This window comes from Phyllostomus hastatus, unplaced genomic scaffold (assembly GCF_019186645.2).
Source record: "Phyllostomus hastatus isolate PE091 unplaced genomic scaffold, TTU_PhHast_1.1 phas_contig_113, whole genome shotgun sequence".
Classification (NCBI taxonomy): Eukaryota; Metazoa; Chordata; class Mammalia; order Chiroptera; family Phyllostomidae; genus Phyllostomus; species Phyllostomus hastatus.
The window spans coordinates 7,032,401-7,054,342 of NW_025333530.1; the positions used below are offsets into that span (position 1 = coordinate 7,032,401).

At 38.7% G+C, this 21,942-nt stretch overlaps 1 protein-coding gene across 2 annotated transcripts in view; it reads left to right on the forward strand.

Moving 5' to 3' along the window:
* CUNH11orf53 (chromosome unknown C11orf53 homolog) overlaps positions 1-21,942 on the forward strand; it is a 36,914-nt gene that overhangs the window by 9,337 nt on the left and 5,635 nt on the right. For both annotated transcript variants that reach the window (XM_045840489.1, XM_045840496.1), the window contains exon 2: positions 2,596-2,705. In XM_045840489.1, coding sequence (XP_045696445.1) covers positions 2,596-2,705 — 110 coding nt within the window. The remainder of the gene's footprint in view (positions 1-2,595; positions 2,706-21,942) is intronic.

Sequence of the window (21,942 nt, forward strand, 5' to 3'; positions counted from 1 at the left end):
ATAAGGAGGCAGTTACCTACAACGAGTTCCCATCAGACTGTCAGCTGATTTCTCAAAAGAGACCTTGCTGGCAAAAAGGGGCTGGAAAGAAGTATTCCAAGTCATGAAAGGCAAGGACTTACATCCAAGACTGCTCTATCCAGCAAAGCTTTCATTTAGAATGGAAGGGGAGATAAAGTGCTTCTCAGATAAGGTCAAGTTAAGGGAGTTCAGCATCACCAAGCCCTTATTATATGAAATGTCAAAGGGACTCATCTTAAAAAAAGGAGATAAAAAATATGTACAGTAAAATGACAGTAAACTCACAATTATTAACAACCACACCTAAAACAAAAACAAAAACAACCTAAGCAAACGACTAGAACAGGAACAGAACCACAGAAATGGAGATCACATGGAGGGTTAGCAGCAACGGAGTGGGAGGGTGTGAGAGGGGAAAAATGTACAGAGAATAAGTAGCATAGACTGTAGGTAGAAAATAGACGGGGGAGGGCAAGAATAGTATGGGAAATGTAGAAGCTAAAGAACTTATAAGTATGACACATGGACATGAACTAAAGGGGGGAATGTGGGTGGGAGGGGGTGTGCAGGGTGGAGGGGAGTGAAGGGGTAAAATGGGACAATTGTAATCCATAATCAATAAAATATATTTTAAAAATAAATAAAGAATTTTAAAAAGATATATAGTCCAAATCCTGTCAAAATTAGACCCAAAGGACCATTCAAATAACTTTGTTTTGCTAAAATTAGGCTATGTGTGCATTATTTGTATCAAATAATACATTGTCTTGGAACCTAGATTTTTTTCTCCATTTTATACAGGTGCTTCATATGAAATTTGGTAGTTTTCAGAGCATTTTCATATACATACATTATAAAACTCTGAAGTCAACTATGGAGTGATTATACCCCTTTTACAGATGACGACAATGAGGCCAAACCATGAGGATTGTCCCAAGTCAGTGACTAGCACGTGGCTGTGTAGCACAGACTCCTGGGCCAGCAGCCTTTTGTTCCAGCACATCACTCTGCCTCTGGTTTGGGTTTGGTTTCTTCCTTTCCTCCCTCCTTTCACTATCTTTGTAATGAGCTTTGGCTTATAAATCAGATACATGCCAGACTACCTACAAACTCAGCCAGATTGGATAATAGTTTGGTTAGATACCCAATATATACATATGATAGTAGGGTCTGCCAGACTCACGATGCTGAAGTCTGTGCTGATGAAATTGCTGATAAGCCAGCAACACCTCAATGAATCAAACCCACCCAACCTTCTATAGAACAACATTATCAGAGTTAGAAAATGTCTTATAATCCTTCTAGTTAACTACTAATTCAGTGCTTAAATGTTTTCTGTAATAATCCAAAAAAAAGGGTCTCCTGTCTTTCTTTGATCATCCTTAGTGACAATAACTCACTATTCCCAAAAGCAGTGTTGACAATTTCAGAATGTTGGGGAAATATTTTCTCTTATCATCTGTTATGTCTCTGTAATTTCATCAGAATAAAAGCAGGAAACTCTCAGGTTGTTAGAGCTACAACTTGACCTATGCCTGGATCGCAGTGACTAAGTCTGGTTATTAGTAAGTATGAGACCTTGGCAAAAAACTTAGTCCCCAACCTCAGTTTCTTCATCTGTAAAATGGATCAAATGAAGTAATACATGTAAATTGTCAAATATCATACTATATTCAATAACTACATGTGGAAAGTGCTCAATAAATATTTGTTAAATGAGTGAATGACTCTTCCCTTATCCTTGGCCTAGTTTTAAAATAGCAACTCTTCATGTTGAATCAGTATATTTTCCAAAATAAAAAAAAAATACATACAGAAACAAATAACTGTCTCCTTAAGAACATAATCTTCCTAAAACAGTCCAGTTGACATGGTCACCCACATCAGGTAGCAGCAGGATGCAGCAGGAATACCATAACGCTGTAACCTAAATCATGCAAATCTAACTTTTGCATCATGTGTTAAGGAGCATTATTTCCACTTGTATCCAATCCATGATCATGCAATGAAAACATAAATTTTAAGTCTTCCTTGAGTAAATCTTGACAAACCAGAGTACAAAAAAGAGGATACTTAGAACAGTTGTTGTGTAGGAGATAGAGTAGTGTTTCTTAATCAAAGCTTGGATGAGTTTCCATTAAGGACCAGGAGATAAGAATAAATGACCTTTTTTGAAGCCTCTTCAAATTCAGATCCATTGCCCTGGCCACTCAGTTGGCTGGAGCATTGTCCCATATACCAAAAGGTTGCAGGTTCAATTCCCAGTCAGGGTACATACCTAGATTACAGGTTTGATCCCCATCAGGGCATGTATAGAGGCAACCAATCAATGTTTCTTTCTAACACCCATATTTCTCTCTTTCTGTCTCTGTTTCTCTCTCTCTCTCTCTCTCTCTCTCTCTCTCTCTCTCCCCTCCATAAAGCCAATAAAAAATATATCTTCAAGTAAGGATAAAAAAATCTATTACTCTAATGAGAAAATAGCATCATAATTGTCAACTCTGAATACCTCCCTCCAGAGGTTAACCTAATTAGTCCATCCACATTTGATTGTTACTATTCTATTTTCTTAAGTCCCAGGAGACTACAGCAAACGAGTGTATCAAGGCGTGAGAGTGAAGCACACAGTCAAAGATCTACTGGCAGAAAAACGATCCAGGCAAACGAGTAATTCAAGATTTAATGTAAGTCTTAATTTAATATATTCTGAAGTCTTTGGTGGGGGCAGGGGTTTAAGTCTTCTATTAAGGTTAGTTATCTCCCCTCTCACTTTATTTACACACCAGCCTCTCACCTCTTGAGTCTGATATCTGAATCAAAAAGCCTCCCCTCAACAGCACTTAATGTATAATTACCATTATTAACACTATGGCCCATCTGTCAAGCAACATGTAAGCATTTCAAGAGTACAATGAACTTATTGGCTGACTACTACAGCTAGTGGCAATGAAAGAAAAATATGTCTTGACTTTTCACTTCCTCTCAGTCATGAATTAACAAAGGCTCAGTGGTGAAAATAAAGCTGACTTTTATCACATCTTACTCTAAACTTGATAGAGACAACTTAGAAGAGTCCTCTCGGTAACATGCAAAGTCCTATTTTAAAATCCAAGTAGGGCTCATCCACAAGAATAGATAAAATACTGCCATTTGCAACAACATGAATGGACATTGAGAATATCCTGTTAAGCAAAATAAGTCACACAGAGAAAGTCAAGAACCCTGTGATTGCACTCATATGTAGGGTATAAAAATGAAACTCAAGACAAAATGAAACTTTGTCTTTGTAGACAAAGACAATGGTGTGGTGGTTACCAGAGGGAAAGGGAGGTCAAATATATGGTAATGGAAGAAGATCTGATGTTAGGTGATAAACACACAATGTAATATACAGATGATGTATTATAGAATGTACACTTAAAACCTATATAATTTAATTAACCATTGTCATGCCAATAAATTTAATAAAAATTCAAAAACAAAGGATGAGTCTTAGCAAGAGATGTCTTAAGTCTAAAGCCCTTATCTACCAGATATGTCCTCATAAATAGCTCCATTCTGTGCCTAAAATTTCTAAGTAATGGCACCCAATTCTCCAAAATAAAAATGATTCTAGAATGGAAGCATTTGACTGTCAAGATGGATGTATAATCATTACCCTATTGGGTAAAATATAACAACAGGAATGCCGGGCATCTGTCAGGCATTGCTGGGTGTGGGACATGAGAACAGGCGACCAGGAACAAGTAGAGCACAGCAATCAGCACAAGAGCTGGTACACAGTAGGTACTGGTTCTTCCAGTGTGTCTGCTCCGAATGCCAGCATCACGTCCCACACTGCTGCAAAATCAAACTTCTAGGAGATGTTTTAAATCAACAACCCCGGATTCAATTTCCTCCCATCCAAGAACACCTTTGGCTGCATATTGTCTGCCTGCTTTCCTTTTAAACCACCTCCTCTCTTCTAGTTCAACAGAGGGAGCTTAACTGATAAAGAGAAATCTAAAGGAAGCAATGAAAAATTGTCCTTTGGTGAAGATAAAAAATATGTATCCATACTAATCTATGAGACAGAGGGGGAGGGGCTGGGGGGAGAGATTCAGAGTCTACTGTAAATGAACCACAGCTTCACAGAAGTCATGTGAATCACTGGGCCACAATTGTAGCTAAAATTGTGCAACTAAATGAAAGTTCCAGGCAAACTGTCAATTGGGAAGACAAAAGTCACAATAAGGATAACACCCTAATCAAGGAGCAAACGCTGTATCTTTCCAATGTGAGTGAGGATGTAATTTAGTTCTTGGCATTGTTATCAATACCTATACCAGACAGAGTTACACAAAAAGACCAGAAGGTACATGTCAAAATGGTGGATATAAATATATTTTTCTTTAAAAATTACTTAACATGACTTCTTGTCCAATATATGTAACTATCAAATAATGTGTTTTCTTTATTTTTTGATGTTTTCACTTTTTAAAAGATATACCAATATAAACATGATAATAAGCCACATTATTCCATTTAAAATGCAGATTCCTGGTCCCTGTCTCACATCTACTAACATAGAGTTATGGGGTTAAAGCCAAGGAATGGTCATTTTTACCAAGCTCGTTGTATGATCCTTTATACATCACACTTTGAGAACTTTGCCATCAAGCAAAGAGCAAGCATCCAAGCCTCACACTGCACAGCCACAGTTCTTACCTTTACCCAAATAAAAGCTTGCTGGCCCAGGGACATTGAAAGTGTTATAGTGCAAGTGGCTACAAGAAATGTGTAATACATAGCCTGGGCCACTAAACACCAAATAACCTGGTAGAAAAGAAAAATACTTATACACTAAAAACATACAAGACCATATAGCCATGCACTAGACTGAATGCCAAAGATGGAAGATCAGGTCACATGGCCATGTGATATGAAGACTGTAATACTATTTACATAAGGACAATTTAAAGTGCACTTCCTTATGTGTTATCTCATTTGATAGACACACCAATTCTGTGACATTGATATTTACATGGTTTCCCATCTTATGGATTAAAAAGTTGAGAACAAGAAAAGGGAATTGTTTTCAAGTTGCAGTTAGCAAGTGGCAGGTTTTCTGACTCCTAATTCCATGTTCCTTTTAAAGGGAAAGATCGATGTGGGCTAGAGTAGAAAAGTCTCTCATTCATGCTGTCTTTGTCCATTTGAGCTACTACACCACAGACTGGGTAGCTTATAAACAGCAAACATCCCTCACAGTTCTGGAGGCTGGAAATCTAAGACCAGGCTGCCAGCATGGTCTTGTTCTCGTGAGGTCCTGCTCTGGGTTGTACACTTCTCGCCGTATTGTCACATAGGGCCTACGGAGCTGTCTAGGGTCTGTTTTATAAAGGCACTACTCCATTCGTGAGGGCTCTGCCTTCATGATCTAATCACCCCCAAAGCCCCCACCTCCTAATCCCATTTCATTGGGCATTAGGATTTCAGCATATGAATTTGAAGAGGACACAAATATTCAGACCACAGCACATGCCAAGAAAGAAATCAAAACGTAAGAAACATTTATGTAGAAAGAACTTCTCAGACTAGGAAAGTGGAAACCAGTTCTAATTGTGACACTTACTCTTACATATCAAATACATAAGTCATATGAACCTGGCCTTAACCTCGTTTACATACATAACCCAACATCTCAGTGCTAGTATCTTACTCATATGTCACATCAATAGCCTTTTAAATGTGAGTAATTAAATGCATATAAAGTTGAAATGTGGTTATTTGGACTTTAGGTATCTAAATAAAATGACTTTACTGTCTACCTACTCATGTTTCATCTTCTCAACCACCATTCTAGAATATTTACATCCCAAGAAGGATATTGTATTCAGTAATCATCCACTCTTGATGACCAAAGAGCAGGAATTATGGAGAATCACATCATTGGCAGGCATTTGGGGGCTCTAACTGCATGGGTAATAATAAGAGTACCTCTTATTTTTCATACCAGTACATGAGGAGATAATGAGTCAATGATTCTTGGATAATTTCAGACAGGGGAGCCAACCTTACACAAGTTCAAAATTTACTATTGACAAGATAGATTATACCTAGTCAAAGGCTAACTGGAGCAGATGGGAGGTCCTACCATGCAGTTTCACCATACATATTGTGCTAGGCCAAAAATGGACCGCAGATATCCCAGGTCAAATTCGTGGAGCCTGTGCATGTTGCCTTGTATGGCAAAATGAGTGGTTAAGCTAAGGATCTTGAAGGAGCCTCCCCGGATTAGCAAACACATGTATCCTTGTAAGGATGAGTTTGAAAGAGACACACACACACACACACAGAGGGAGACACACAAAAGAGGAAGAGGCAATGTGATGGTGGAGGCAGAGGCCAGAGTCATGCCACCTGCCACAAGTCAAGGAATGAGGGCAGCCATTGAAATCCGAAAGACGCAAAGAACGAGTTCTCCCCTGAGTCCCAAAGGCAGCGCAGCCCTGCCAGCACCTTGACTTGGACTTCTAGCCTGTAGAAGAATAAATTTCTGTCTTTTTAAACCACTCAGTTTCTGGTAGTTTTTTACCAGCAGCCCTAGGAAGCTAATGCACATATATTAATGACACTATGTCACCGTGAATCAGTGGGCTTTAGGAAGTTCCTATCTAATGTCCAAATTGCTGCTCTGCTCTTTGCAGCAGCACTATGATAAGTTTCCACAGGTTGCACTGATCCAGCTTTACGTAGTTTCTCTAAGAGCATCTGTTTGTGACACCATGAAATGTTTTTCATGTCTTTGCAGCAGGAATCAAAAGGAAAAACAACCCCTCCCATCAAAAAAGACTTTCACCAAAGACTGCATTTGAAACCACTTCTGTAGATTGTAGCCATAATCCTGTGGTTTCACGCTGTTATTGTGGATATCTGCTTTTAAATAATGGCTTTTCTCATTCTTTCTAAAACTTTTCTGTTATTCCTTACTACTCTACCAAATCTTCTACCAGGATATTTAAAATATGAGCCATTCATCAACATCTAGTACCAAAGAGTATATATATAATTAAACTTTTGATGTAGGTGTAGGTTGTGTTTTTTTTCAGTTACACTATTTTAATTGAGTTCCATAAAGGCTAATCACTGAAAAATTTTAATAATGTCACAAAATTCAGTGAACTCTCAGTTATATATAGCAGAGGGGAGAAGAATAACAAGAAAAATAAATACTAAGCCTAATAACGATAATTTTTCATTTTGGTTTGAAATTCAATAAACAATTTGCAGGTTATTGAGCTTTCTAATTAATTTTTCAAGCTATCATAAAGGTTCACTTAAAATCATTGAATATACAACAGTTGGCATGAGAGGAAAATACTTTTAAACCTGCTGAGTAGAAAATGAAAGTCCGTTTGGAATTAAAATTGTGTCGTAGAAAAGGGGAACACAGTGCAGTTTGGAGGAGATTGGAATGAGCCTGGGAATCAGGATCTTGATGTTCAATCTATTTGGGGAGCTTGGGGGGTATTTTTTAGGGAGAGGGGGTGGTATGGACATGCTAATAATTGTCCTGCTGTGCTCAGCCATCAAAATGGGATGGTGATGACCAATAAGGAAATAGCTGTGAAAGTTACTTTAAGTTAATATTTTATATAAACATGAAGGAAAATAAGTGAAGATTTCTGGTTCTTTGAAAAGTTTGAACTGAAGAAAATATTGAAGGGATGCATCCCAAGTAGGAAATATATTTGGATTATATCAGCCTTGAATTATACATTTTACACATATGCAGACCAAAATTTAAGTATTTTCACTTTGCATGCTTCTTTTATACCAACCTTGAGTATTTGCTTTTCAAATCACAATTACTAACAATTATTTTCTTTTTTCTATATTTTCCCAAATGTCAACATTTAAATTAGCTACTAAAATCTCCACATCAAGGACACATAAGATAAGACCATATTGTTAGCTGGGAATCATGATTAAAATCTTCCCTAAATATTTTTGGATGAAAACCATTGTATGCACAGAAAGAAGTATGACAATAATACATACTGATGGGGAAATTGGGAGGAACAGATGGTCAGTGGGTGCCATATACTGCACTTATGGCCATAGAGTAATTGGAAGTGTTTGATCTTGCTTGGGAAGTGGATAAAGTCTAACTATGGAGCAGATGTGCACTGTCTAGCTCCATGCCCGATGCCTGTCTGCTTTGCTATCAGGCCTAGGGGTTTGTTTAGTTCAATGTCCAGCTGTTGTTTCGTGGCACCAAACACAGGCCCACTTCAGTCACCACTGCATGTAAATATTGTGATGTCCATATCTATGGTTTGCATTTGAATTTCTTGTGAAATATTTTAAAATAATACACAATTGGGGACTGTATATTATAGGATCTCAAAGTTTCTTTGATTTCTTTGAAGTTTGGAAAAAGCATCCAAGACATCTCTTCATATCAAAGGAGAAATTGCCCCTTCCTAGGTCTGTTTGAACCCCTCCTTGTGGCTCTCAGTGGTCTTGAGCAATTCCTTTCTATTCTTTGAGCTCCTCTCTAAAAGATAAGAGTTAGATCCCTCCCATTTCAGTACTCAATTTTAGTACTCAAATTTTTAATAGTTTATACCATTTCTTTATCTTCTTTCTTACCGTTACTTATGTTTCACATATTCCCATGTCATTGTTTAGGATTTAAAATAGATCCAAGTCTCTGAAAACTAGCTCAGAGCCAAGCTGAAGCACCTTTGAGCTGATGTTTGAGACTGCTATTATCTGGGAACCCACAGCACTTAGGTTGTCTGGAGTTCATCACCCACGACACGGATAGCATGGCATGGTGAAGAGTTTGGGCTCTGGATCCAGGTGACCTGAATTAAAATCTCAGCTCTTCTATTTGGCAGCTGTGTGATGACTTAATCTTGCTATCAAAGGAAGATAATGCCTGCCTTGGACAGTGTCATAAGGGTTAGATTTAATATTTGTTAAGGGTTTATCACACAGTATATCCTCAATCAATGCTACTGTTATTAATCACTGACTGCACACAAGGAACATTAGAATTCGAAGTGATGTGAGAAACTGATTGACCTGAAGAAATGTATGGTCCAGCTGTGGGAAAAGGAATTCTATATGAAATAAGTGATTAAAAATAAAATAATGGCTTTGCTTCAAGTGCCAAACATGTGATAATGGCCATTGCTGAATATATGGGGGGTTAGAAGGGGGTGAGCAAAGCATGGTCAGGGTAGGTGGCAAAAGACTTCTTCAAAGAAGATGAGCCTTGAGATAAACCTTGAAGGCACAAGATAACTCAAGTGAGCGGTGAGGCAGAGTGAAAGTCCCAACAGAACACAGAGTGGTCTAGTGGAGAGGGGCATCTGTCTGTGATGCACAGCAGGTGGACAATCTGGTGTGCAGGGTGCAGTGAAAGAGAAGGTTGAGAGGCCTGACCAGGTACATGACCCTTCAAAATCCAGGGCTAGCCTTGCCTGCTAAGGCCTTCCAGACACACCCCCCTAACTCCCCAAGACTCCAGCATATGTATCTGCTAAAATATTTATGACATTGCATTATGACTGTTTGTTTTCTTAAATCTCTTCTCCAACTGGCTAATGTCTTTCTATTCCCATTTGTTCCTCATGGAGTCTCAAGCCCAGGAGGAATGGCAGTGATAGAATGGTTAAGAGCTTGTGTTTAGGAGTTAGACAGACTGACAATCTGACTCCAATATGTGAAAGTGATCTAACTTCTCTAGGCCTCAGTTTCTGCCCATGTAAATGGGGATAGTGATACCACCATAAAGTGGTCATGAAAATGAAATTATATAATGTATATAAAGCCCCTGGTACAGCTGGTACATAGCATGTTGTAAGTGGTCAAGAAATGGCAGCTCTTACAGTGTTTATAGTACCTGCAACATGGCATCACTTCATAACATTATGGTGAAAGTATGCTGTGCAAAAGTAGATATTCACAAGACTGTGGACAGCTCTGAATAGCAGCCTTGGCAGTTAGATACCCCCTGTTTTCATTACTATAGATTCTAACATAATATAAAGAAATCAAACTATTAAAAGGCCACTGGGTGCCTTTTATAAGTTGGAATTGACTCACTGTGAAGAGCGGAACAATAAAGCAGCAGAAGCCATAGTTAGCAGCCTTACTTTTTATTCTGACTCAGCAGTGCTACCCTCCTCTATTCTGAAGATGGCTAGAGCTGAAGCTCCAACTTGGTGCATTTCATTGATATAAATTCAACTGCTCTCACTATGCAGTCATAACATCCAAAGACTTAACCAGTCTTGGATAACAAACCAAGTATTATGCTTCCCAATCATGGGCAACTGCTTTATGAAAACTCCAACTTCAAATAGTAGGAAGAGGAAAATAAAAGTCTTAACATTTTAATCAGTTTGTTGACTTAAGAAGTAACGTTACTTTTTTAAACCTACGTTTCCTCAATTACAAAGAATTGTATAATATTATGAATGGTAAAAATGGCAGGGGATTGGTATTCAGAGTGTTTTCACATTTCCCCTTCTCCCCACTGAATACGGCTCTTTTGCATCCTGACTCAATAGTTTTTCCTGACCTCAGAACACAATCCATCCATTGGCGCCCCAAGCCCCAACTTCCAAGATGAAGCTGAACAGTCTCATTCTTCTAAGAAAGATAAGTCCCCTTTCCACTAATTCCACTAAAGTTTTGCAAATTGAGTTTTCCAGGAAAATAGGGAACAGAAAAATCACATACAGCACAGGAACGATTATGTAGAGTGCAAATGTCCTGACACTCACTTTCATATCTGGTCAAAGGTCGGCACGGGGGGCACAGTTGAGGTGATTTCTAGGCCTGAGTTCCCTTCTATCATCTCAGTTACCTCTGGAAAAATAAGAATTCTTAATAATAATAAAAAAATAATAATAATAGTTATTATTTACTGCTAGGCTCCTAAATAGAAACTTTATAATATTTTCAGGTATCCACTTCTAAATATATACCATTTATCAACAAGAAGCCCTACAATGTCAAGAGGGTGGCACTCATCTATTTTTCAGATGTAGAAACTGAGACTCATAGAAAGCAGTGAAGCTTAAATTTGGACTCAGGTTTTTGGACTCCAAGGTCTTTATTTTACTTATTGTACTGCCTTCTTAAATGGACATTTCTGGTCCAAGGAAGGACTAGCTTTGGAGTACCCACTTTGCTTAGCTCCTCTGCTCAGTGCTCACCTCATCCTTCACATTCCTCACATGAGGCTGAGCTCCAGTCGTGACTCTTGCTCCTTCTTCACCTCATGTCTGTCTCCCTGCCCATCCTGCAGTGATTCTGTAGACTGCTCAGATCAAATGAGAACCAAAGTCTTTCTTTCCTATAATACTCCGATATCTAGGTGCAAGAAGTCCTTAATTTCTTTCTAGAACCTATGTCTATTTCCATCCCAGAGCCTGCTTCCAAAATACCGCTCCTCTCAATCATTCCCCACCTCTCCTGGACCCCTGATCTCTTAGGTTCTCCACACTGATCTTACACAAAGCTCTTTGCTGTTCTCCTAGAGACCTCTAGGGCTTACCTCACCAAACCCCTTTGGTGCTTACCTTTTCTTCTTGCCTGAAGTTTACTCTTAGTTGGCTATGCCTTTTTATGAGGTGTGATTTCTTTTCTGAATATTGCCTAGGTGACCTGAGAGGTGGGTAATCCATGGCTCATACCTGGGATTGTATGTCAAATGCTACTTCTCCCACTTAGAAGGCAGACACAGTATCAGCTCCCTTTTGAGGGCTGGAAGGGATATCTGAGCCCAAGAAAGCATAGAGCTTACCAGCTTTACCTGCTATCTCCAGTGATCCACCTCTTAGATGCTTCCCCAGCCTCCATGGTACCCAGCATCCTCTCATAGTCTTACACACTAAAGAGTCATATGCACATTCTTAATAAATATAACAGCCACTAAGGAAAGGAAAGGGTAATTTTCTTATTCTCTTCCCTTGTGAAGGTATGAGAAGAGATAGGAAGGGAGGGACCACCAATGGACTCAATTATTAAGTATAAAGCTGATTTTTAGTAATCCATACAAAAGATATATGAAAGCCTTGACTAATATAAAATTTAATTTTAATCAAGATATAATCTCCAAACCCTGCTAAAACTTGGACAATTTATATATTGTAGTATTCTAATAGTAGGTCTATACAACAATAAAAAGGCCAAAAGAAGAAAGAAGCAGACTGGAAAGAAACTGATGTAAATAAAAAAGCTGATTATCCATGCCTTAAACTTAGGAAGTTGGCCATGCATAAATTCAAGGAAGAAATCACAGCCATTGCCGCCATCACCACATTATCAAATCTAAGAACAGAGCACATGGACGTGATATTGAGTTCGTGGTTCACAGGCATCCCAAGCGCTGAAGACCTGTGAGTGCACCACAGTATGTACCACTGCCATCACAAGGAATATTCATGTTCTCCTCTGAATTCTTAAAATTCACCATAAAAATTATTTGTCATCTCTTCAAGTCTCATAAATTGAACCTATCCTACCATGCGTTCCAGCTTTCATAAGATTTTCACACTTGTCTGGGCAAGGCAAACGGTCACCACATGGCCAGCATGTTATTGGCTCGTGCATTATTTCTCTTATACTGTTTTTCTTTTTCTTATTTTTCAGCAGTGCCTTTTCTCTTTGTGTTCTCTTATGAAAACTATATTTTTTCTTTAATATGTACATCTCATTTGCCCTTCCTGCTTTTTTCTGAATTGCCAGCAGAATGATCCCTTTGTCTGTCAGGTTTGCAAGGTTGTTGATAAAGGGAATCAGTGTCTACCCTGGTGCACTCTTTTGCTCACTCTCATAGCACAGTGCTTTGCATATTGCTTGTTAACATTGCCAACTAACCCCCTTCATGAGCCTAGCAAGAATCTAAAAAAAAAACAACCCCCAAACAAAAAACTTTTTCTGAGCAGGCAATGCCTTGTAAACTCAAAATGTGAATGTTTGAATGCAGACATACACATTATAACATTTGAATGAATGTTTTATCTAAGGCTTTCAAAATGACCCATTGTCTGACTTTAATTAGCCCACTGTCCTGCCCTGTTTAGATAACTGAACCACATTTCCAGGGCTTTTGTGTTCCCCACCCAACCACCTGCTCCTTCACAATTGCAGAAATTTTTTAAAATAATAATAATAAAAGTGAGCTTTTTGCAAACATCTTATTTTTTCAGCTGTTCTATTGGTTCTGCCATTTTTAATGTTATGAAATTTAAAATATTTCCTGGTGGTGAATTCTTTCACACAGCTTGCAGAAATGATCAGGTTTGCAGCACCAGAGCCATGGCAAGCCTGTCTGGCAGGGATGGGTTCCTGCAGATTCTGCCCTGGCCCAAGCATGCCAGACCACTTATCAATGTGCATCCCCGTGGCTCTTGTGTTCTAACTTAGCTGCATAAATGCAAAAAGCATTCCAAAGGCACAGGAACACCCGGGGGTAAAAAAAAAAGTGTTTCCGTTTGTAACTTAGGCAACAGAAATCACTTCCTTACAGAGACAGCTGGGGCATAATTTTATGCCAAGCAGGAGAATTTTAACAGTAAAATTTCAAGAAGCTGTCAGAGTTGGAATTCCATAACTGTGTTAGCTTTCTGAAGGATATTAGGCAGTCCATATACCAAAAATAAACTGACAAAATAGAAGCAGACGTGGACACAGAACAGACTGTCATCTGTCAGAGGGGAGAGGGGAGAGGGAAACTGATGAAAGAAGGTGAAGGGATTGGCCAAAGAACATATATGCATGACCCATGGACATGGACAACAATGTGGTGCTGGCCAGAGGGAAGGGTGAATGGGAACTGTGTGGAGGAAAGAAAAGTGGGGCTGGGGAGAATGGGGACATCTCTAACAATGTCAACAATAAAAATAAAGTAAAAATAAGTAACAATAAGTGTCATATTTACAACAACTATTAAATAAATAAGTAAAATAGTTCATATAGCAGAAATGTAAGACACTTTGAATCATAATTTTATTAAGAATTAGAGGAGGGTATAGAGAAATAAATGTGATGGAAGGAGACCTGACTTGGGGTGGTGAACACACAACACAGTGCACAGATGTGCAGTAACAGAATTGTGCATCTGAAACCTGGGTGATTTTGTTCACCAGTGTCACCCTAATAAATAAAATAAAAAGGAAAAAGAGAAAATTTTAGATTTACAATGAAGATATAAGACCTAAATTTTACTGCTTTAGTTTTTATTAGCTAGTTGTTGTAACTACAAAAGTAATGCATGTTAAAATTTCAAACAGAACAAAGAGTATGAAGTGAAAAACAGAAGTCTACTGACACCCACACTCCCCACCTACCCCTTCTACATTCCAGGGCTTACCACACTGAGTTTCATGTACAGTTTTCTAGAATTTTGCTGTTATTATATTGTGAAGAAATTAAGTTGCTGTACCATCAAGTTAATGAAGATCAAAATCAATGTTAGATGTTTACATGCACTTACAAAATGCATAAATTAATGTTTCACAGTAAATTCCCTTCCCCAAAATAGAATTTAAATTTGTCTTTTAGTCTTCATTTTGCTTCTGTACATTTGAAATCCTTAAGCAAATCACCGACCACCCACCCCACCAACCATTCCTGACCTACCATTTTCAGCACCAGATTAAATTACTTAGAATGCCACTTTTACCACATCTGTATTGCTAAAAACATCCAAAGGATCGTTGCCTACTACCAAAGACCAAGTTCCTTAGCATGCCTCCAGAAAATGCTCTCTGGCCTGCCTCCTACAACCTCCTCCTGCTTCTCTTCAGCTTCTCTGTCTGCCCTTCCTGCACATATTCCATGTCTGCGACATGCTATCTGCACATTCCAGCCTTGCTTTGGACCCCAACTATAACACCACTTATCCTAGCTGCTTACTCATTTCCTTTCATCCTTCAAAACTAGACTCAAATATCATCTACAGTATGATGTGTTCAGTCACCCTCCCTTAATACAGTAACCCACCACCCTCCCTACCCTTATTCTTACCTCCCCTCCAGCCCCCAATCCATATCCTTGCTAAACCATGGTTATAATAGATGTAGAGTGGGACCCAGCCAATGTCATTTACTAGTTTTGTGACCTTGGACAAGTCCTTTATAATATGTATTAGTTTTCCAATATAAACCTAGAGATAATAACTTATAACAATCTGTTTCATTGATTAATGGTAAAATTTAATGAGAATGCATGTAAATCATCTAGCATAGTGCAAAGGATATAAAGGAATGTTAGTTGTTACTAAAAATGATGAAACACACACTAATATATGTAAAGTACTTGACACAGAGTCTGCCATGAAGTAATTATTCATGAAATGCTAGTCCTTTCAACCCTTACTTTTATAGCAGTTATGTATCTATATAGTTGTATATACAGTTATATACATTATACACATAGTCATACATAAAACTGTGGTGCTGTGTCTGTGTGCTCTCTCAGAACAGGATCCATGCCTTACCCTCATTGTATTTCTGGAAATTACCACAACCTTGATACATAGTGGGCACATAATACATTTTTATTTAATCAATTAAGTAAAGCTGCTCCTGACAAACCAACTTGCTATGATTCCTTAAAGAATAAGAGGTGGGTATGCTTTCCCCTCTCTGTGCTTCATTCACAAAACTTGCACCTGAGAGCTTTCTTTCTCTTTTCTGCATCCTCTCATCCTTCAGTGCCCAAATCCTTAGCAAATCAATTGCTCCCTTGTTTTACTTCTGGAGTATGTAGAGCATGGACCATGCACCTGGAAACTAGAAACATGCTGTTCTGTTCCATGATCTACTTTTTCCTGAGTATATCTGTGTCAGTTATTTAAGAATTCACTGGAACTTTAGTAATTAATAATAATGGTTATGATTTCTTACAACTCTGCGGGGCGGCTGGAAGTTTCTCTGAAGGTTTCCCCAGAGCTCACCCATGCACTTGCACTTAGCTAAAGTCCAAGGGAGCTTCACATGCCTGTCGATCGGTGCCGGTTGCCAGCAGGAGTCCCTGGATTCACTTCCACGTTGTCACTCATCATCCAGGACTTTATTAAAAGGAAGTTGTAAGGCAACATTCAACGAAAGGAAAGGTAAAAGCTACAAATCCTCTTGAAGCATAGACTCTAAAACCTACTCAACATCACCTCGGTCACATTCTATTAGTCAGACCAAGTCTTACAACCAACCCACATTCAAAGGGGTGGAGGGATAGACTCCACGGCTTGATGGGAGGAGCTACAAAGAACTGTGGTCATATTTAATCTATTATAAATGGCCTGTGTCCCTGAGCACATCCCAGTCAAAGCTGTTTGGTTGAAGTTTTTCCTAGAGGCTGCAACACTCAGCACTATGTCTTGTACATTGGGGGCGCCCAGTATGCATCTGTGGTTTGATGGAAAGGCTAGTGCAGAGAACCTGTGTGTTACGTCAGTGAGAGTCTGAGGGACCAGTCAGAGAAGTCAGGTTTAAGTCCTAATTTTATAGTTTACTATATGGATGATTTGAGACACATTACTTAACTTCTCTGTGCTTCCATACTTTGTAAACATGAGATGATAATAACTACTTTATAATGAGATAATATTATATAAAAAATTTGGTGAATGATAGATACTTACAACTGTAGTTTCTATGCATTATATTTTCCTGATTCATAATTAAATTACTACATAACTCAGATAAGTGATCCAAAAATCAAAACCTGTTTCAGACTTTACAAAACAGTAAGATTTATTAGAACAGCTTTGGTACAGTTTAGTCACTGTATAAGATTTCACACCAAGTAGAATGGCCCTGGTTCTACTACATACTAGTTACAATAAGGAGTTCTCTCTGCCCATTTTCTTCTGGAGGGAGAAGGCATTTCATCCTAACATGGGTACCTATGTAAAGGTTGTCTTGAACCCAGCGTTAACTTTCCACTCATTTCAAAGTTGGAGGAAAATCATATGACCTAGGGTAGCTCTAAATCCAGGTATTAAAATGTGGTTTTAGAATGTTCAGAGTAATAACATCAGTCCCACCTCTCTCCCAACCATGGATCTAATGGCAACAAGAAATTGAATATAAAAAATACTGTGAATTCCTTGAAAAGAGACCCCAGGTATTCACAAGTGGCTATGATTATTACTATCTAAGCAATAATAACAATATCTTTAAACAGATACTTTCTAAACTATATTATCAGAATTTTTAAAATATATTATTCAGCAGTGTGAAAAGTCTTATGCTAATCAGAGATCTTTTCCTTGGTACATTTCAATATGTTCCTTCAACTAGGTTGGCACCTAAAATTATTATAGGGTTATAAAAGTGACTATAAATGGTCTCAAAGGGACCTCTTATCACTTTACTACCTTGGTGACCTATTAGTTCAAATTAACTCATTTCCACGGAAGAGCTTTGGGGGCAGCTGTGAGGCTGCTGGGGTAGCTACAGGAAGTTGCAGACTGGCAAATTTCATTCAAATATAAACCTCCTAATTTGGGTACCTGGCAAGGCAGGATCCTGTTGTTTGGAGTATGCAAAACAAAAATTATATACCATCTCGCTTAGTCAAAAGTTATGGGCTCTTCAATATTAACATTATTTCTGGAGGATTCATAGGGTGAGAGGCATCTGTGGGAGTGTTCAGTCTTGAACAAGGAAGAAAAGAGTGTGAGCTTTCCCTCTGCATGAACAACAGCTAGTGTTCATGCTGAAGCCTCACATTTGAGGCTGCTCTCTCTCAGCTATAACACCTGGGGAGAGAGGGGAGTAAGAGTCAGCTCTGAAACCTGCGCAGTGAAATCCTTCCCAGTCCCAGCGTAGGTCCTTCAAAACTCTTCTGTGCTCTGTGAGATGAACTGAAGTGATGATACGTTTTCACTGCTTTTTACATTTGTCCCTCTAAATATTTCCCAGACCACCACAGAGAGGGCAGCACTAATTATAGCTATAAAATAACTAATTTTATGGAAATGTGGTTGTCACAGGAATTTGTAAAATTTCTCACCCATCAAACTGTATACTTAAAATTTGTGCATTTGATTATATGTAAATTATACCTCACTAAAGATGATCCTCCAAAAATAGAATATTCATTCATTCATTCATCAAAAGACTAAGAAACTGATTGACAGATAGATATCACACAAGGATGTACAAATCTTACTCAGTCATTTTTGTGAGCTTTTCGATAATTATGCGATCCTTCTTGGGTGTCCCTAAGTCTCCTTCGAACTGAAAAAATAACTAAGATGCTTTTCTATTTTAAGTTTTGAGTTACTAAAATGCTTAGAAGGCAAAAGGCCCTTACTGGATCCTGCCACCACCACCACCTGCAGGGGAGCTTGGGTCACTCCCTTCTGGGGTTGTTGTGATTATTCAGTGAAATAATGTGTGTAATGTTTGTGGCCATGTGTTTAATAGTGTGTTTACAAAATTACTATAAGTATGTGCTTCTGATTACTTGTATTATAATTTAAATCTCTGGTGGAAAATCTTGGAAATCATGAAAAAAAATAAAAGCTTTTGTTCTATGTAAAAATCAGAAAGCTATTTATATCTGGTTTCAGTATTTAGGGATTTCATTCTGTGTCAGGCAGACTAGAAGGTCTGGGGTGGGGAGACCTCACCCATGACAAACTGGTTCCTGTGTGAAAACACACTTACTGAGTTGCTGAGCTGGCAGGAATTAAGGAAGTTCTCCAAAGCTGGGTCTCCAGGTGGATAGGTTTGACATGAGAAGTTGGGGAAAGATTTGAGCAGAAATTAAGACACTGAATGACGAGAAAGTGATCACATCAAAAGGTAGGTGCCCCTGAGGACAGGTATCCAAATTAGCTTTACATGTGAAGACTGGTCTTTGAGCTGCTGCCAAGTTTGAAGAGCTGAACCTGGGAGTCCAGGATTAATTTGGGAAGCCTGGAAGGAAGCTGGCTCCCAAGGAATGTAAACATAAACCTTTTGGAGAGCAGTAGCGTCAATGTAGGACCCCAGATTTTCCCCAGGTTAAGGTTGACCAGATATGAGTTTCAATCAAAGATTACCAGATGCTCAAAGAAATATACCATTAAGAATGAGAGTCAGCATGAACAGAAACAATACATTTAAATTCCAAGAACTTTCATATATTAGAATTTCCAATAACTTAATAATGAAAGCTCAAAAAAGACTCAAAAATTACCAAGCGTATTTTTTTAAATCAAATGGAATTTGTAGATATGGGAAAAATATTTGCATACTCCATTAATACTTTAAAAAACTCAATGTATGAGTTAAACAGCAAGCTACAGTTGAATAAAGAATAACTGAAATGGATATAGATTTGAAGAAATCTGTATTAATCTATATCAAAATATAAACAGAGAATCATGAATGTAGGAAAACAAAGGAGAGGTTAAGGGATATGGAGGATAAAAGTAAAAGGGTTAACACTCATCTAAACAGAGTCCCAGAAGGAGAGAACAGGGATAATACAGACGAGGCAAACTTTAAAGAGAGGACAGATGAAACTTTTCCAAAACTTAGGACACATGTAGTCCTAAGTCCTCAGACACATGAAGGACATCCTATAACAAGCAGAATAAATTTTTTAAATCTACCTCTGGATAAAATGAAGTCAACTTGAAAAATCTTAAAGACAAAGGGAGTATACTGAAATGCACTACAAAAGAAAAGAAAGATTGTCACAAAGAATGAATGTGAGGTTGGTAGCAAACTTCTCAATAGCTTCCAATCATGGAAGGCAATCATGGAATGATATCTTGAAGGTGCCAATAGCAGAATAACTACAAAGTTACCATTATAAACCCAGCAATATTATGTTTCAAATACAAGGGCAAAAGATGATATTTGCAGATAAATAAAACTGAAACAGTTCACCACCAATACTACCTTCATAAAAGGAATGTTTTAAAATTTTACTTTAGAACAGCAATTTTCAACTGGTGTGCCACAAGCATTTTTAAAATATGTTACACCTACCTATTTAGTCAGGGCACTGACCACTCTTCCCCTAGATTGTCAAATAAAAAAATGACAACAGCCAACACAACAATAGTTGTTTGTTGTGAATAAATCAAAATTGTACCTATTTTTGTCAGATCAGCAATATATATATATATATATTTGTCGCAGAATTTTAGTAATTACTTTATGTGTGCCATAAGATGAATAAGGCTGAAAACTGCTGTTTTAGAAGAATGGAAAAGTGAATCTATGGGGAAAGTCTAGAAGAGGAGCAAGCAAAGAAAATTATGAATATGTAAGTAAAGCTAATGCAGGTTTACTTAGTAAAATGATGATAACTATAAGGTCTAATCTGTGTAAGTTAATAGAAAGAAACTAGCTGACATGGAAGAGAACGTGCACATATGAATGAGAGGAGCACTAACAAGAGTGAGTGCTCTAAGAACCGTGTCCATCGGTGAGAGGTCTGAGAGAGTCTTTGCAGTCTTTGTTTAGTACACAAGGTAAAATTTTATGGGCAACTGTAATGGGAATGGAAATTTTCACAGGAGGTGGAAGGCAAAGTTAGGTAGGAGAAATGAACACAAGATGTTTCTTTTGATCATGTAGTGAGTAAAATCAACCACACATGTGACTGTGAAACCTGTATAGACGCTTAAGGTTTTAAAATTGGGTTGGGAAGGATACAGTGCTGGAAATTTCACAGTAGTAGTTAAATTGGGCATATTTTGAAAAAAAAGAAAAAGGCATGTAAGAAGATTCTGGGGGTCACCGGTGGTGGGAGAGAAAGCGAGGAAAGCTTTTACAGCAGAGACATCTGAACTGAAGGGGCTATGGCAGCATAGACTGAGCTTCACCCAGGCTTTGGGCAAAGGCCAGGGGCAAGGCCATGCCGCTGGTAAAAGAATGGCTGAAGATGCTGAGGGGACAATAGGCACTTACGTCCACCTAATTAGGCATGGATAGGGGGTCTCACAGAGGCCTGGCCCCTAGCCCCAGCCTTGGCCAGAGCAACTTACCATGAGCAGGCAGGGAGGGAAGGTGGGAGAAGGGCAATGGGACATCACCCCAGGCAACACCAGGACAGCGGCCAGCTTGCCACACCTTACTTACCTGCAGAAGGAGGCTGAGACAGAAGAAGCCAGAGCATATAGGCCTTGGCACAGGCCTTCAACGAAAGACCCAGCCAGGCAGGGACAGAAATTGTAAGGGAGTGCTGGGCAAGGTGGGGAAATGTGCTTCCAGAATTAATCTCTGCCTCTTTTCCTCCCCATACAAAGCACCTGACCTACACTCATCTCTGACCCCATAGAGTTCCCTTCTGCCACTGAAAAGTGTTAACTTATTAAGCACGAAAACACATAAATTAAAATTCATTTAGAGAAATATACCATATATTTGAAGGAACATAAAAATGCATTTGAATGATAATAGCTAAAACATCCTGCTTATGCTATTCTAAGTGCTTGACATATGTGATGTCATTTGATCTTCATGTGCCCCAGATCACACAGTTAATAAGAGTTGGGATTCCAACACAGACACCCCGGTTCCAATGTCTCCACTCTTAAATATTACACTGCTTCTGAGTGGTTAGTGGCCATCTTGCCTGGAGAAGATACAATTCCAGGCTGGTGCTGTGAACAGAATGCTTGTGTCCCTCTAGGATTCCTGTGTTAAAGATCTAACAGCCAATGTGATGGTGTCTGGAGGTGGGGCCTTCAGGAGGTAATTAGATTGTAAAGGTGGAGCCCTTGTGAATGGGACGAGTGTGCTTATCAGAAGAGAAACATGAGAAAGATGATCTCCCTTCTGAAACAAGAAGACACAGGGAACAGCCCACCATCTCAGGAAGACAGCCCTCACCAAGAATCCAACCATCCTGGCATCCTGGCCACAGACTTCCAGCCTCTGTGTCCATTCTTTACAGTTA